This window comes from Erpetoichthys calabaricus, chromosome 7 (genome assembly GCF_900747795.2).
Source record: "Erpetoichthys calabaricus chromosome 7, fErpCal1.3, whole genome shotgun sequence".
Classification (NCBI taxonomy): Eukaryota; Metazoa; Chordata; class Cladistia; order Polypteriformes; family Polypteridae; genus Erpetoichthys; species Erpetoichthys calabaricus.
The window spans coordinates 188,540,462-188,558,493 of NC_041400.2; the positions used below are offsets into that span (position 1 = coordinate 188,540,462).

General features: G+C 43.5%; 1 protein-coding gene across 2 annotated transcripts in view; it reads left to right on the forward strand.

The window, feature by feature from the left end:
- The window catches only part of LOC114654961 (signal-transducing adaptor protein 1-like), a 51,734-nt gene that overhangs the window by 5,063 nt on the left and 28,639 nt on the right, over positions 1-18,032 (forward strand). For both annotated transcript variants that reach the window (XM_028805840.2, XM_028805838.2), the window contains exons 2-4: positions 11,306-11,377; positions 14,166-14,276; positions 17,165-17,221. In XM_028805840.2, the coding sequence (XP_028661673.1) occupies positions 11,306-11,377; positions 14,166-14,276; positions 17,165-17,221 (240 nt within the window). The remainder of the gene's footprint in view (positions 1-11,305; positions 11,378-14,165; positions 14,277-17,164; positions 17,222-18,032) is intronic.

Consider the following 18,032-nt stretch of genomic DNA (forward strand, 5'->3'; position numbering starts at 1 on the left):
CTCCTGGGTTGCTTTGGCTGTATGTTTTGGGTCATTGTCCATCTGTAACATGAATCAATGTGACTGCTGTATTTAGCTGGATTTGAGCAGACAGTATGTCTCTGAACACCTCAGAATTCATTCGGCTGCTCCTGTCCTGTGTCACATCATCAATAAACACGAGTGTCCCAGTGCCACTGGCAGCCATGCACGCCCAAGCCATCACACTGCCTCCCTCCACCGTGTTTTACAGATGATGTGTTATGCTTTGGATAATGAGCTGTTCCACACCTTCTCCATACTTTATTCTTGCCATCATTCTGGTAGAGGTTGATCTTGGTTTCATCTGTCCAAAGAATGTTTTTCCAGAACTGTGCTGGCTTTTTTAGATGTTCTTTAGCAAAGTCCAATCTAGCCTTTCTATTCTTGAGGCTTATGAGTCGCTTGCACCTTGCAGTGCACCCTCTGTATTTACTTTCATGCAGTCTTCTCTTTATGGTAGACTTGGATATCGATACACCTACCCCCTGGAGAGTGTTGTTCACTTGGTTGGCTGTTGTGAAGGGGTTTATCTTCACCATGGAAATGATTCTGCGATCATCCACCACTGTTGTCTTCCGTGGACGTCCAGGTCTTTTTGCGTTGCTGAGTTCACCAGTGCTTGCTTTCTTTCTCAGGATGTACCAAACTGTAGATTTTGCCATTTGTAATATTTTAGCAATTTCTCAGATGGGTTTTTTCTGTTTTCGCAGCTTAAGGATGGCTTCTTTCACCTGCATGGAGAGCTCCTTTGACCGCATGTTGTCTGTTCACAGCAAAATCTTCCACATGCAAGCACCACACCTCAAATCAACTCCAGGCCTTTTATCTGCTTCATTGATAAGGACATAACGACGGACTTGACCACACCTGCCCATGAAATAGCCTTTGAGTCAATTGTCCAATTACTTTTGAGCCCCAGAAATGAAGGGATTGCATTCAAAAAATGCTTTAGTTGCCTCACATTTTTATGCAATCGTTTTGTTCACCCCACTGAATTAAAGCTGAAAGTCTGCACTTCAACTGCATCGGAGTTGTTTTATTTAAAATTCATTGTGGTCATGTACAGAACCAAAATTAGAAAACAGTTGTCTCTGTCCAAATATTTATGGACCTAACTGTATATGGCTGACTGTGCCCTGACTGAACGTGGCTGCTGACTGCGTCACTCTCACACACAGTACGATTTTCAAAAAACAACCATTTCTGATAAACTTACCCTTAAACATAATTTTAATAAATCAAATACAATTATTTCTAAGTATTTATTTTTCAAGCAACTTTATGAATATTATTTGTTGTTGTTGTTTGTTTGTTTTTGCTGGTAAAACAGATGGGGGGGGGGGGCACTATATTGGAAGTTATGGAGATGGAAACCTCATTTGCATACATTTACATGTATTTATTTGGCCAGCGCCTTCATCCAAAGTGACTTACAATACTTGAGATACGATTGGTCACATTTCATTTCCTTTTACAATTGGAGCAGAGGCAGGAGAAGTGACCTGCATAGGGTCACACAGTGGCAGTGGTGGGATTAATAACGTATTTACTTATTAAAATCACCGTTCTAAGGTTTCTCTTGGAGTGATAACAGCATTACAAAGGAAATTGTAAGTCACGTAGGCAGAGAACTCAACTTTTCTTTTTCCTGTAATCTCATCATTTGTTAAACTCCAGAAGGTCAGGAGGAGACCACAAGTCCGCTAACCGAGAGAGTTAAAAGCTGACATATTGTGCTTTTAGCAAAGTTGAAGTTTGACGGCAACTTGAGTGACCCAACTTAATGTTCTAAGGCAGGGGTCTCCGACACGTCGCTCGTGAGGTATACCGGTAGCTCGCCACCCCTTTCCAAGTAGCTTGTCAAAGGGTTAATGAATCCTACATAAATTTGAAAACTTGATTAGTCAAATTGGGGTGGCATGGTGGCGCAGTGGTGGCGCTGCTGCCTCGCAGTTAGGAGACCTGAGGTTCGCTTCCCGGGTCCTCCCTGCGTGGAGTTTGCATGTTCTCCCCATGTCTGCGTGGGTTTCCTCCCACAGTCCAAAGACATGCAGGTTAGGCGATCCTAAATTGTCCCGTGTGTGTGTGTGTGTGTGCCCTGTGGTGGGCTGGCACCCTGCCCGGGGGTTTGTTCCTGCCTTGCATCCTTTGCTGGCTGGGATTGGCTCCAGCAGACCCCGTGACCCCCGGGTTGGACAATGACTGACTGATTAGTCAAATCAGAGGCGGGCGATCTTTCCAAAACATCATATCGCGATCCTTTTAACACAAACTCACGATCCACAATCTGAATTGCAATCTTATCTTTTCAATGCGGCAGACACTTAAGAGAATCTCCGGACTCAAACTCATCAAGACCTAAGTAACACTTTAGTTTAAATATCAAACAAAGTTGAAGTCAATCGTTCTCTCGTTCGCTAGCTAAGTGGAGTTAAGGACCACGCCATGAAGCTGGCGAGTGAGTGAGGAAGGCCCCTTCCCTTCAGCCCGCTGCGTGTTTCTCAGATTCGCACAAATAAATCGGTACGGCAAGTGAGCTGTGATACATAATGAAATGAGAGAAGTCGCAAAATCAACCGGAATGTTCAAGCAAATTATAGAAAAAAAAACGATTTAAATCCGTGAAGTAGTTCTCTCGTGAAAAGTGGACAGACAGAGAGACATTGGATTTTATATATTATATACAGTAATCCCTCGCTACTTCGCGGTTCACTTTTCGCGGATTCACGACTTCGCGGATTTTATATGTAAGCATATCTAAATACATAACGCGGATTTTTCGCTGCTTCGCGGGTTTCTGCGGACAATGGGTCTTTTTACTTGCTTCCTCAGTTGGTTTGCCCAGTTGATTTCATACAAGAGATGCTATTGGCGGATGGCTGAGAAGCTACCCAATCAGAGCACGCAGTTAAGTTCCTGTGTGCTGCTGATTGGCTCGGCGACGGAGTGCTGCATTAACCAGGAAGTCTCATCTCACTCATTCAGCATTAACGTGCTACTGCTACTGCATTTAGGGGATTATCACCTTCATCGTCATCATTTTTACTGCGCAGCATATTCATCACCATCATCACGTCATATATAGCTACGTGTACTTCACTATACAGTAAGTGTAAACTTATCTACTGATTTCATATTGCTTAGCAGTTGTCCCTGTTATTAATAGAGTAAAGGCTGGGTTGTAAACAATACAGGGAGGGTTTAAAAACGTCCAAATACACGTTAAATAATTAAATAAATATGGTGTCCCTACTTCGCGGAAATTCAGTTATTGCGGTCGGCCTTGGAACCTATCTCCCGCGATAAGTGAGGGATTACTGTAATATATAACCAGCAAAAAATATAAATATATACCAGCAAAAACAAACAAACAACAACAAAAAAATATTCATAAAGTTGCTTGAAAAATAAATACTTAGAAATAATTGTATTTGATCTATTAAAGTAAATTGGAATAAGCACTCCGACACAGACTGACACCAGAGGCACGTAAAAATGAACAAAAAGATTTATTTTCTTCACCTGTGGGGCACGGCTTCTCCATGTCCCACCGGCACAACACAGTCCCCAAAACCACATGGTGGCTCTGAGGCAAAGGATCTGCGCTGGTATCCAGAAGGTTGCCAGTTTGAATCCCCATCACCGCCAAAAGAGATCCTACTCTGCTGGGCCCTTGAGCAAGGCCCTTAACCTGTAATTGCTCCAGGGGCGCTGTACAATGGCTGACCCTGCGCTCTGACCCCAAGGGGTATGCGAAAACTAACAAAGTCCTAATACAAGAAATTGTATAAGGCAAAATAAAGAACAAAAAAAAAAAAATAAAGTACACAATGGGCGGTCAGAAAATCGAGAGTCCACCTTATGAGAAGGATTTAGGAGTCGTGGTGGACTCTAAGCTATCAACTGCCAGACGGAAGCCATTAAGAAGGCTGACAGAATGTCAGGTTATATAGCGCCTTGATGTCTGCAGTAAAAGTCCAAGGAGGTTCTGCTCACGTTTTATAACACACTGGTGAGGCCTCATCTGGAGTACTGGGTACAGTTTTGGTGTCAATAAGAACATCTAAAATTTGACAAACAAAAGGAGGCCATTCAGTCCATCAAGGCTGTTTGTTTAGCTAATAGCTAAGCTGTCCCAACATCTCATCCAGATACTTTTTGATGATTGTGGTCTCCGTAAAGGACCTAGCAGTGTTAGAAAAAGTCCAGAGAAGAACAATCAATCATTATTATTATAGTATTAGATTTTCTGATGATAAAAGTGGAGGGGCAGTGCAGAGGCCAATGTTATTTTTAATATATCTAAATGATTTAGATAGGAATATAAGTAACAAGCTGGTTAAGTTTACAGATGATACCAAGATAGGTGGATTAGCAGATAATTTGGAATCCATTATAACATCACAGAAGGACTTGGACAGCAGACAGGCTTGGACAGATTTGTGGCAGATGAAATTTAATGTCAGTAAATGTAAAGAATTACACATAGGAAGTAAAAATGTGAGGTTTGAATACACAATGGAAAGGAGAGTCCACCTTATGAGAAGGATTTAGGAGTCGTTATCAGCAAGAATGAAAGGGAAGGTCTACAGGACGGTAGTGAGACCAGCTATGTTACATCTGTTAGAGACGGTGGCACTGACCAGAAAGCAGGAGACAGAGCTGGAGGTGGCAGAGTTAAAGATGCTACGATTTGCATTGGGTGTGATGATGATGGACAGGATTAGAAATGAGGACATTAGAGAGTCAGCACAGGTTGGTCGGTTTGTAGACAAAGTCAGAGAGGCGAGATTGCGTTGGTTTGGACATGTGCAGAGGAGAGATGCTGAGTATATTGGGAGAAGGATGCTAAGGATAGAGCTGCCAGGGAAGAGGAAAAAAGGAAGGGCTAAGAGAAGGTTTATGGATGTGGTGAGAGAGGACATGCAGGTGATGGGTGTGATTGAACAAGATGCAGAAGACAGGAAGATATGGAAGAAGATGATCCACTGTGGCGACCCCTAACGGGAGCAGCCGAAAGAAGATGAAGTGGACTCTAAGCTATCGACTTCCAGACAGTGTTCAGAAGCCATTAAGAAGGCTAACAGAATGTCAGGTTATATAGCGCCTTGATGTGTGGAGTACAAGTCACAGGAGGTTCTGCTCAAGCTTTATAACACACTGGTGAGGCCTCATCTGGAGTACTGGGTGCAGTTTGGGTCTGCAGACTACAAAAAGGTTATAGCAGCGCTAGGAAAAGTCCAGAGAAGAGCAACGAGGCTGATTCAAAGCTGCAGGGGATGAGTTATGAAGAAAGATTAAAAGAGTTGAGCCTTTAAAGGAGATTAAGAGGAGACCTCACTGAAGTGATTAAAGTTATGAAGGGAGTTAGTCCAGTGGATCAAGACTGTAACTTTAAAATTAGTTTGTCAAGAACACGGGAACATCATGGTAAATTTCACACAAACATTAGGAAGTTTATCTTCACACAGAGAACCACAGCCACTTGGAATAAGCCACCAAGTAGTGTGGTAGACAGTTAGGACTTTAGGAACTTTCAAAACTCGACTTGATGTTATTTTAGAAGTGGATAGGACTGATGAGCTTTATTGGGCACAATGGCCTGTTTTCGTCTCGACTGTTCAAATGTTCCTCGTGCACTTTGGCACGTGCAGATTCATAGCTGATATCCAAATGTGTAGCAAAAGAGGACAATGTAATCCGTCGGTCTTCTCCGATGAAGACATTCGCCATGTTGATGTGGGCTTGTGTGTGCGTTGCTGATGGTTGACCACATCGAGCCTCGGCGGTTACACTTCTCTTCCTCCCCGTTCCTAAATATTTAGATAAGTCCAACATCCTTTCAGTGAACTTCAGCAGGTTTCACTCGCTCTACCTAAAGAAATCTCACTATGGCGTGTCAGTCAGCAAGGGATGCAATCCCAAGGCGGCTCGTCCAACTTCATTTCACATTGGCTTCAACTAGACAAACGGCAGAGCATGCAGCACTGTGTGTGTTCAGACTACCCATAAGCCATTGCGAACATGTTGTATTGGGTCATTTCTATCAGTTACCACGTCATTTTCTTTTTGATTGACCCTCATACTAATCTTTAGTGAGTGTACTTATGATGTCACTGGTCATCAGTTGTCGTGTCTCTTGGCTCATTTTCGTGTACTTTTGCAACAAGGTGTCTTATGTTTTGTGCTTTTCTGCTGCAAACAAAACTCCATCTGGGATAATAAAGTCCACCTAACCTAACCTAACCTAGCTGTAATAGCCACAACATTAAATGAAAAAGAATTTACAAAAATAGGAAACATCACATGATGCCAATTCCTAGAGAGATCGATTTCAGGAAGATCTTCTTGGCTTTCCCGTTGTGTGCCACCAGGGGTTAAAGCCACCTGGCACACCTCCAAACTGATAAGAATAGAGAAGTATGGCACTCAGCTGTCTGCACTTGTCTGGGTTGGGTTTTGAGTTCCCACGCTGATAACGCTGTGATACGTCCTTGAGTCATGGCTACAGAAAACGAAATGGCCTGCCAGGCTGGGATAGAGAGGGTCCTGCCAAAGCTTCCTTGGTGAGAACAAAGCAGGACCACACGTGTGAGGTGAGTCATCCACACTCACAGAAGGTTCAGAAAGCCTTCAGACTCCTTCACTCTTCTCACATTTTCTTATGTTGCAGCCTTTTGTGCTAAAATCTTTCACATTTTTTCCCTCATCAAGCAACATTTAAAACCTCAGAATGACAAAGTGAAAAACGGAATTGTAGGAGTTTCCGATTTTTAAGATTATAAAACTGAAATATCTCATGTAACACAAGTATTTGGACCCTTTGCTCTGATATTTGAAATTTGGCTCAGGTGCAGCCCATTCTATTGATCATCGTTGAGATGTTTCTACAGCTTGTGTGGAGTCCACTTGTGGTCAATTTAGACTTAGACTTATTTGGAAAGGCACACAACTGTCTACAGAAGGACCCCACAGATAGCAGATTATGAGGTCAAAGGAATTGCCTGCCAAGCTTAGAGACAGGATTGTGTCATGGACAGATCTGGGGAAGACGACAAAAACATTTCTGCAGCATTGAAGGTTCCCATGAGCACAGCTGCCTTCATAATTGTTGCATGGAAGAAGTTTGGAGCAACCAACATCTGGTCAAACGGAGCAATTGTGGAAGAAGAGCCATAGTAAGAGATGTGACCAAGGATTACCCGATGGTCGCTCTTGGGAACCTGCGTGGAGATGGCAGAAACCTCAAGAAGGATAACCATTGCTGGAACACTCCACTACCTCCTAGAGCTGGCTGAAGGGAAATCAGGGCAACTGAGGATTCAGGGCAGAAGGGCCTTGGAAGAACCTCCATGGTCACCTTGACTGAGCTCCAGAGGACCTGTGGGGAGACAAGAGAAACTTTCGTAAGGACCACCACGACCTCCACTAATCTGGGCTTCATGAAAAAGTGGCCAGAAGACACATGGAAGCCCACTTGGAGTTTGTAAGAAGGCATCTATAGGAATCTCAGATTTGTGAGAAAACAAGATTCCAGATGTGGTCATCTGGACAGAGCAGATGAAAAACATCATCAGGTAAAAGAAAAAACTTGAAATATCCCACTGACACAAGTGTTCAGACCCTTTGCCATGACAGCTGAACTTCGGTTCAGGTGCATCCCATTCTGTTGATCATTGTTGAGATGTTTCTACAGCTTGTTTGGAGTCCAGCTGTGGTCAGTTAAGTTGATCAGATTGATTAGGAATGGTACACAGCTATCTACAGAAGAACCCACAGTTGAACAAATAAAAAATTATGAGGTCAAAGGAATTGCCTACCAAGCTTAGACATAGGATTGTGTCGAGGCAAAAATTTGGGGAAGTCTACCTAAACATTTCTGCAGCACTAAAGGCTCCCATGAGCACAGTTGCCTATATAATTATTGTATTGAAGACGTTTGGAGCAACCATCATCTGGCCAAACTGAACAATTGTGGAAGAAGAGCCATAGTAAGAGATGTGACCTTAAAACCTGATGGTCACTCTTGGAAACCTGCGTGGAGATGGCAGAAACGTCCAGAAGGATAACCATTGCTGGAAAACTCCACTACCTCCTAGAGCTGGCTAAAGAGAAATCAGGGCAAATGAGCATTGAGGAGAGAAGGGCCTTGGATGAACCTCCATTGTCACCCTGGCTGAGCTCCAGAGGACCTGTGTGAGACTGGGAGAAACTTTCAGAAGGACAACCACCATTGCAACACTGCACTAATCTGGGTTTCGTGAAAGAGTGGCCAGAAGACACATGGAAGCTCACTTGGAGTTTGTAAGAAGGCATCTATAGGAATTTCAGATTTGTGAGAAAACAAGGTTCCAGATGTGGTCATCTGGACAGAGCAGACAAAGAACATCATCAAGTCAAGTCAAGTTGGGGAGCATGTACTGGTACAGTGCGCTGCCGCACCCACTACATGACGAAACAACTCGGGATCCCGGTTTGCAACCCCCCAGGCAGACACGCAGTCCAGTCCCACCCTCTGGAAATGACCCTCTATCTGTCGCAGCCAAGTGTTACGTGGGCGACCCCTTGGCCTGGTCCAACCACTCGGGTCCCCAACAATGAGGATCTTACGAGCCGGATCACCCTCTGGGAAACACACCACATGGCCGTAGTGCCGTAACTGACTCTCCCTCACAATGCAGGTAATGTGCCTCATTTGGGACTCCATGAGCAACAAGTGACACAGTACCAAAGGAGTCCAGTCTTTGTCTCACTGGATAGAGTCCATGTCTCGCAACCATATAGCAAGACAGAAAGCACCAGGACTCTAAAGACTTGGACCTTCGTTCTTTTGCAGAGATATTCAGGAGCGCCACACACCCCTTTCCAGTGACCTCATGACCCCCCATACTCTCCAAATCTGTCTACTGACTTCATAGGAAGAGTCACCAGAGACATGAATGTCACTGCCGAGGTAAGTAAACCTCTCAACAAGGTCGACACTCTCTCCGCAGACAGGCACACTGCTGATGGCCGTGCCCAAGAGGTCATTAAAGGCCTGGCTCTTTGGTTTTTATCAGGACCATCGCAAGCCCAGACACTCAGACTCCTCACTCAGTCTCTCGAGCGTCCTGATCAGAGCCTCCATTGACTCCACGAAGATCACAGCATCATCAGCAAAGTCAAGATCCGTGAATCTTTCTTCACCAATAGATGCCCCACAGCATGGACCCAACGACCTTGCCCAACACCCAGTCCATGCCAGCACTGAACAGAGTAGAAGCAGAACACACCACTGACGAACCCCAGAATCAACTGGGAAAAACACAGAGGTCCTGCCTCCACTCTGCACAACTCTCCCAGTACCAGTGTACAGGCTGGCCATGATATCCAGCAAACTCGAGGGGATCCTGCGAACCCTCAGGATGTTCCACAGGGCTGCTCGATCAACTGAGTTGAACGCTTTGCGAAAATCGACAAAAGCTGCAATGAAACTCTGCTGATATTCACGTTTGCGCTCCATGAGAACCCTCAGTGCCAGGATGCAGTCGATGGTAGACTTCTTAGGCGTAAAACCAGACTGTTCCAGTCGCTGGTAGGTGAGCAAGTGATCTGTCAATTTTTATTTTATTATTTCTTAGTGTTAAAAAAATACTTTGTATTTGTCACCTGCATACACCTTGGACACAGCTTAAGGGCTTTGGGGATGGTAATTACCTGCCAGACCAGTGGGTGGCGCTCTGCACTAATGCCTTCTCTTCTCCTCCCTCTGCAAAATGGAAGACTGACAGCCACTCCTTCTCTGACATCACTTCCGTGTCTGTCTGCCTGGCCCCTTCCCCTTCCTGCCTCGTGAGCTTATAACCCAGAAGTCAGTTCTCACATCTGTTAGGACGTTCCACAATTGTTTGCGTGTTTTCTTTTTTTGCCGTTATCGGGGGTCACCAAGGTGGTGCTCCAACTCTTTATCGTTGTTTGTGTCCTTTTTTATAGGATGTAAAAGCTGCTTTAACCTAAATGTTGCCAGAGAGGACCGTCTCATTACCTGGCCCCACGTGCCAACTCTGCCCATGTACGACTCACTGGTGGGATGACTTCCACCGAACATCTGGGTGGACCTGAGAGTTTCTAGGAATGTCTGAGGAGGATTTAGGGGCTGTTTCTGGAATTTGGGAAGTCTGACTGGACCCTTCTCAGGGTCAGGTCAGGTTGGGGAGCCTGCACTGGTACAGCATACAGCACCCACCACATGACGAAACAGCTCGGGATAATAGTTGGCAACCCCCCCTCAGGCAGACACATGGTCCAGTTCTCACCTCTGGAAATGACCCCCTATCTTCCGCAACCAGGTGTTACGTGGACGTCTCCTTGGCCTGGTCCAGCCACTTGGGTCCTCAACAATGAGGGTCACTCTCGGGTAATCGCACCACATGACTGGTGTAACTGAAACTCCCTCACAATGCAGGTCATGTGCCTCATTCGGGACTCCGTGAACAACACACAGTCAAACCAGTGGCACCCAAGGACCCTCTGAAGAGACACTGAACTGAAGGAGTCCAGTCTTCATCTCAGGTCACTGGATAGCGTCCATGTCTCACAACCATATAGGAAGCACCAGGACCCCAAAGACTTGGACCTTCGATCTTTTGCTGAGATATCAGGAGCGCCACACACCCCTTTCCAGCGACCTCATGACCCCTCATGATCTCCCAATCCATCTACTGACTTCATAGGAAGAGTCACCAGAGACATGAATGTCACTGCCGAGGTAAGCAAACCTCTCAATGATGAGGTCAACACTCTCTCCGCAGAGAGACACACTGCTGATGGCCGTGCCCAAGAGGTCACTAAAGGCCTGGATGTTGGTTTTTATCAGGACCCTCACAAGCCCAGACACTCAGACTCTCGAGAGCCCCCATCAGAGCCTCTATTGACTCTGCGAAGATCACAGCATCGTCAGCAAAGTGAAAATCTGTGAATCTCAATTCACCAACAGATGCCCCCCAGCTGCTGGACCACCCACGACCCTGCCCAACACCCAGTCCATACAAGCATTGAACAGAGTAGGAGCAAAAACACACCGCTGACGGACCCCAGAATCAACTGGGTAAAACAAAGAGGGTCTGCCTCCACCCCGGACAGCACTCATGTTCATTCCAAAATAACCTGCTCACACCTAACAAATGGAGACGGACTTTAATCCTTTGACCATTTTGGTGTCTTTCTTTGTGAAATGTAAAGAGCAGTCACTTTGAAAATGGCAGCGTAGAATGAATGTTAACTGACCTGTTCATGTTCTCTACAGGACTACCAGCAATATTATGCAGAGCTTCGAGGCAATGTCATTTTCCTGTATGAAAATGAGAAGAAAAGTGAGGTAAGGGACTTCATTTTTACTTTTAATTAAAGTTCAGGGGTTGACGTTGCATTGGCACAAGTGGGCAAAAAAAAGGAGTTCAGAAAATGGTCTCCTCAATAATGACGTCAACGGAGGGTCTGCCAACCATGAGGCCAGACTGATTGCTTTAAGGCATACGGTGGACTCAGGAAGTCTTCTGACCCCTTCACTTTCTGCACACTTTTGTTGTTTTGCAGATTTAATTTTAAATGGATACGTTTGACCCATTGCTGCCCCTCAATTCTCACTCAACAACAACAACATTTATTTACAGTATATAGCACATTTTCATACAAAAAGTAGCTCAAAGTGCTTTACATAATGAAGAAAATAAAAATAAAAGACAAAATAAGAAATTAAAAAAAGGCAACATTAGTTAACATAGAAAAGGAGAAAGGTCCGATGGCCAGGAGGGACAGAAAAAACAAAAAAAAACTCCAGACGGCTGGAGAAAAAAATAAAATCTGCAGGGGTTCCAGGCCATGAGACCACCCAGTCCCCTCTGGGCATTCTACCTAACATAAATGAAATAGTCCTCTTGGTAGTTAGGGTTCTCACGGAGTCACTTGATGCTGATGGTCATACAGACTTCTGGCTTTTAATCCATCCATCATTGTTGGAACATCATGGTGCTTTGGGTAGATGGTGGTGGCGCACGCCACCACCAATAGGACACCGGAAAAGGAAACAGAAGAGAGAGTAGGGGTTAGTACAGATTTTAGAGCCACCATGAATGGTTATTATAATGAATTGGAACTCACTCCATAACCACTAATGGCAAAGTGAAAAAGATGTTTTCAGAAAACGTTAGCAAATTTATTAAAACTCAAAAACTGAAATCTCTCATTCATATTCGAAGTCAGACAAATTCCGTAGAAGCCCCTTTGGCAAGAGAATCCAGCTTTGAGTTTTCTTGGGTAAGTACAGTGCATCCAGAAAGTATTCCCAGCGCATCACTTTGTCCACATTTTGTTATGTTACAGCCTTATTCCAAAATGGATTCAATTCATTTTTTTCCTCAGAATTCTACACACAACACCCCATAATGACAACATGAAAAAAGTTTACTTGAGATTTTTGCAAATTTATTAAAAATAAACAAATTGAGAAAGCACATGTACATAAGTATTCACAGCCTTTGCCATGAAGCTCAGAATTGAGCTCAGGTGCATTCTGTTTCCCCTGATCATCCTTGAGATGTTTCTGCAGCTTCATTGGAGTCCACCTGTGGTAAATTCAGTTGACTGGACAGGATTTGGAAAGGCACACACCTGTCTATAGAAGGTCCCACAGTTGACAGTTCATGTCAGAGCACAAACCAAGCATGAAGTCAAAGGAATTGTCTGTAAACCTCCGAGACAGGATTGTCTTGAGGCACAAATCTGGGGAAGGTTACAGAAAAATTTCTGCTGCTTTGAAGGTCCCAATGAGCACAGTGGCCTCCATCATCCGTAAGTGGAAGAAGTTCAAAACCACCAGGACTCTTCCTAGAGCTGGCCGGCCATCTAAACTGAGCGATCGGGGGAGAAGGACCTGAGTCGGGGAGGTGACCAAGAACCTGATGGTCACTCTGTCAGAGCTCCAGAGGTCCTCTGTTGAGAGAGGAGAACCTTCCAGAAGGACAACCATCTCTGCAGCAATCCACCAATCAGGCCTGTATGGTAGAGTGGCCAGACGGAAGCCACTCCTTAGTAAAAGGCACATGGCAGCCCACCTGGAGTTTGCCAAAAGGCACCTGAAGGACTCTCAGACCATGAGAAAGAAAATTCTCTGGTCTGATGAGACAAAGATTGAACTCTTTGGTGTGAATGCCAGGTGTCACGTTTGGAGGAAACCAGGCACCGCTCATCACCAGGCCAATACCATCCCTACAGTGAAGCATGGTGGTGGCAGCATCATGCTGTGGGGATGTTTTTCAGCGGCAGGAACTGGGAGACTAGTCAGGATAAAGGGAAAGATGACTGCAGCAATGTACAGAGACATCCTGGATGAAAACCTGCTCCAGAGCGCTCTTGACCTTAGACTGGGGCGACGGTTCATCTTTCAGCAGGACAACGACCCTAAGCACACAGCCAAGATATCAAAGGAGTAGCTTCAGGACAACTCTGTGAATGTCCTTGAGTGGCCCAGCCAGAGTCCAGACTTGAATCCGATTGAACATCTCTGGAGAGATCTTAAAATGGCTGTGCACCGACGCTTCCCATCCAACCTGATGGAGCTTGAGAGGTGCTGCAAAGAGGAATGGGCGAAACTGGCCAAGGATAGGTGTGCCAAGCTTGTGGCATCATATTCAACAAGACTTGAGGCTGGAATTGCTGCCAAAGGGGCAACGACAAAGTATTGAGCAAAGGCTGTTAATACTTATGGACATGGGATTTTTCTCAGTTTTTTTATTTTTAATAATTTTGCAAAAACCTCAAGTAAACTTTTTTCACGTTGTCATTATGGGGTGTTGTGTGCAGAATTCTGAGGAAAAAAATGAATTTAATCCATTTTGGAATAAGGCTGTAACATAACAAAATGTGGAAAAAGTGATGCGCTGTGAATACTTTCTGGATGCACTGTACTTACTTTTTGAATTCCTGCTTCCATATCCTTGCTGTCATTTTTTTTCCTCTGAACTTTTGACGGGCGTTTTGGACTCACTGATTTCCAGTTTTTGACCATATACCATTTCCTGACTACTGCATCTTCTGTTCAGTTTTATTTTCTGTCCTCCGTCTCTCTTCAGTCAGCCAGTCTTATTTAATAATGTCTTCTTTTGTAGTATTCTGAAAAGTTGGAGCTTCAGCATCTGGATTCTGTGTCTTTGGTTCGGATGGATGTAAACACAGAAGAAATGACGTTGGCTTTTCCTCAAGAAGAAGTGCAGTTAAAGGTACCTCGTGCAAGTCACCAATCCCTTATCCTTCTAGGCATAACAATGGCCTGCCGTCATGGTGGGCCCCTCCATTCTCATGCTGTTTGGCACTGGTTTTGCCCGTCTGATTTGTCCTGATTTACTACTCACATACAGGGCCTATAAAAAGTATTCACCCCCTTGAAAAGATTCATTTTATTGTTATGCTGTGTCTGTGGCGCTCTGTCCAGGGTTTGTTTCTGCCTTGCACCCTATTCTAGTTGGGACTGGCGCCAGCGGACCCCTGCAACCATGTCCAGGACAAAGCGGGTTAGACCACGACTGACAGACTCTTATATCTGGGTGGAGTTTGCAGATAGATAGATAGATAGATGAAAATTAAAGGCACTATATGATAGATAGATAGATAGGAAAGGCACTATATGATACATATATAGGTATATAGATGGATGAAAGGCACTATATAATGATAGATAGATAGATAGATAGATAGATAGATAGATAGATAGATAGATAGATAGATAGATAGATAGATAGATAGATAGATAGATAGATAGGAAAGGCACTATATGATACATAGATAGGTATATAGATGGATGAAAGGCACTATATAATGGTAATGAGATAGATAGATAGATAGATAGATAGATAGATAGATAGATAGATAGATGGATAGGAAAGGCACTATATGATACATAGATAGGTATATAGATGGATGAAAGGCACTATATAATGATAATGAGATAGATAGGAAAGGCACTATATAATGATAATGAGATAGATAGATAGATAGATAGATAGATAGATAGATAGATAGATAGATAAAGGCACTATATAATGATAATGAGATAGATAGATAGATATGAAAGGCACTATATAATAGATAGATAGATAGATAGATAAAGGCACTATATAATGATAGATAGATAGATAGATAGATAGATAGATAGATAGGAAAGGCACTATATGATACATAGATAGGTATATAGATGGATGAAAGGCACTATATAATGGTAATGAGATAGATAGATAGATAGATAGATAGATAGATAGATGGATAGGAAAGGCACTATATGATACATAGATAGGTATATAGATGGATGAAAGGCACTATATAATGATAATGAGATAGATAGGAAAGGCACTATATAATGATAATGAGATAGATAGATAGATAGATAGATAGATAGATAGATAGATAGATAGATAGATAGATAAAGGCACTATATAATGATAATGAGATAGATAGATAGATATGAAAGGCACTATATAATAGATAGATAGATAGATAGATAAAGGCACTATATAATGATAGATAGATAGATAGATAGATAGATAGATAGATAGATAGATAGATAGATAGGAAAGGCACTATATGATACATAGATAGGTATATAGATGGATGAAAGGCACTGTATAATGATAATGAGATAGATAGGAAAGGCACTATATAATGATAATGAGATAGATAGATAGATAGATAGATAGATAGATAAAGGCACTATATAATGATAATGAGATAGATAGATAGATATGAAAGGCACTATATAATAGATAGATAGATAGATAGATAGATAGATAGATAGATAGATAGATAGATAGATAGATAGATAGATAGATAGATAGATAGATAAAGGCACTATATAATGATAATTAGATAGATAGATAGATAGATAGAAAAGGCACTATATGATACATAGATAGGTATATAGATGGATGAAAGGCACTATATAATGATAATGAGATAGATAGATAGGAAAGGCACTATATAATAGATAGATAGATAGATAGATAGGAAAGGCGCTATATAATAGATAGATAGATATGAAAGGCACTATATAATAGATAGATAGATAGATAGGAAAGGCACTATATAATAGATAGATAGATAGATAGATGAAAGGTACTATATAATGATAATGAGATAGATAGATAGATAGATAGATAGGAAAGGCACTATATAATAGATAGATAGATAGATAGTTAGGAATCAGGATGCCTCCTGGACGCCTCCCTGGTGAGGTGTTCCGGGCACGTCCAACCGGGAGGAGGCCCCGGGGAAGACCCAGGACACGCTGGAGGGACTATGTCTCTCGACTGGCCTGGGAACGCCTTGGGATTCTCCCAGAAGAGCTAGAAGAAGTGGCCGGGGAGAGGGAAGTCTGGGCATCTCTGCTCAAGCTGCTGCCCCCACGACCCGACCTCGGATAAGCGGGAGACAATGGATGGATGGATGGATAGATAGTTAGGAAAGGCACTAGATTGATAGATAGATAGATAAAGCACTTTAAGCACAGTACTGGTATTGAGGTCCAAATGCTGGTATCGCTATCAAAGTCAACATTTTGGTACTGATCCAACACTACTGGGCAATAATGTGGACAAATGCAGTCAGCATTTCAATGTCTGGATCTAATTAGAATGTTCTTGCTTTTTGTGACCATGAACGAGAATTGTGCGCCTAAGCTGACCCTGAGCCCAGCAGATGCTGCTTCTTAACACTGTCAATAGAGTGCATGCTGGTGATGTCCGCTGAGCTCTCTCTCTCTCACTCATTCCTCACTATCCTGCACAGCACCGCACCACAATCCACCACAATTCCACAAATCCTGCCAACTATGCCAAGTGTATTACTGTAGTAACTGTTGGTGACATCTGGATTACAACAGCCCACCGGAGCAGTTTCTTTACAGCTTTAGCTAAAGGAGGACTCCTTAGCTGAGTAGAACGTGTTTCTGAACTCTGTGAGTAGAGCACCTCCTAGTGGCATCAGCTGAGCTCTCTCTTTCACTTGGCCTAACGCCATCTTGGACAGGGCTTCCACCTCCGCAGTAATGCAGCTTCATTTTTTAATAGCACTTCTCTGCAGAACATCAATAACATTTTTACGTCTCTTTCAATTCCAGTTTGAGAACTGCGACAATGGGGAAGAGTGGAAAGCATTTATTTATACCGTTGCAAAGGTGAGTCATTTTTTTGTTGGTACTGACTGGCATCTCTCTGGTGTTGAGGATCCTCCTGTTTCATTAGTCGCTTAGAGTTTGAAAAAGGAATCTGGGAATGTCACCGTTGCCAACAGAGGTCCTTTCAACATTCACCTCAAATATCTCCGCTGATCCAGTTTGCCACTTTTATTCATTTGGGTTGTCTGGCACTTGTGACACTGTTCTGGCTCTGCCTCTTTGGGCACAAGTCTGTCACTTTTCTATCACTCCTTCTTCTGGTTCTCTCTATGGCCACTACTCCTCGTCAACCGTTCTGTCTTGACACTTTAGCACCATTCAATGGAAAACCCCAGAATTTGCCACTTTTAATAAATGCCGTTCTTCATGTTTTAAATGTATTTATTCTTGAAGTATCCTCATCCCAAATTATTTGGGCTTCCCATAAATTCGTCAGCTCAGTCAATTACAGCCTGGCTGTGTGGGTCCCATCGGTACTGTAGTACTGGCAGTGAGTGCCAGGATGGACCCTCTGCTCTTTCCAGGGCTCTTCTAGGTGGCTCGCTATCTTTAAAATGTCTTCTCGCCATCGCCACACTAGTTAGAACTCTGTTTGCACCATTACAGGCTGGCCGGTTTTTCCCTGCCACTGGCTCTGAAGTTGCTCACATGTACGGTGGAATACCAACTCATACTATGGATGACTTGTTACACAGCCCTCCCTTTGAAGTTAAGTCTTTGAAACAAAGGGGTGGCCGTCGTTTCCATTGTGGTCATACGGCCAAAGCGGATCGACAGGGTTCTTCAGCACTTCGTTGTCAGATGGTGCCAG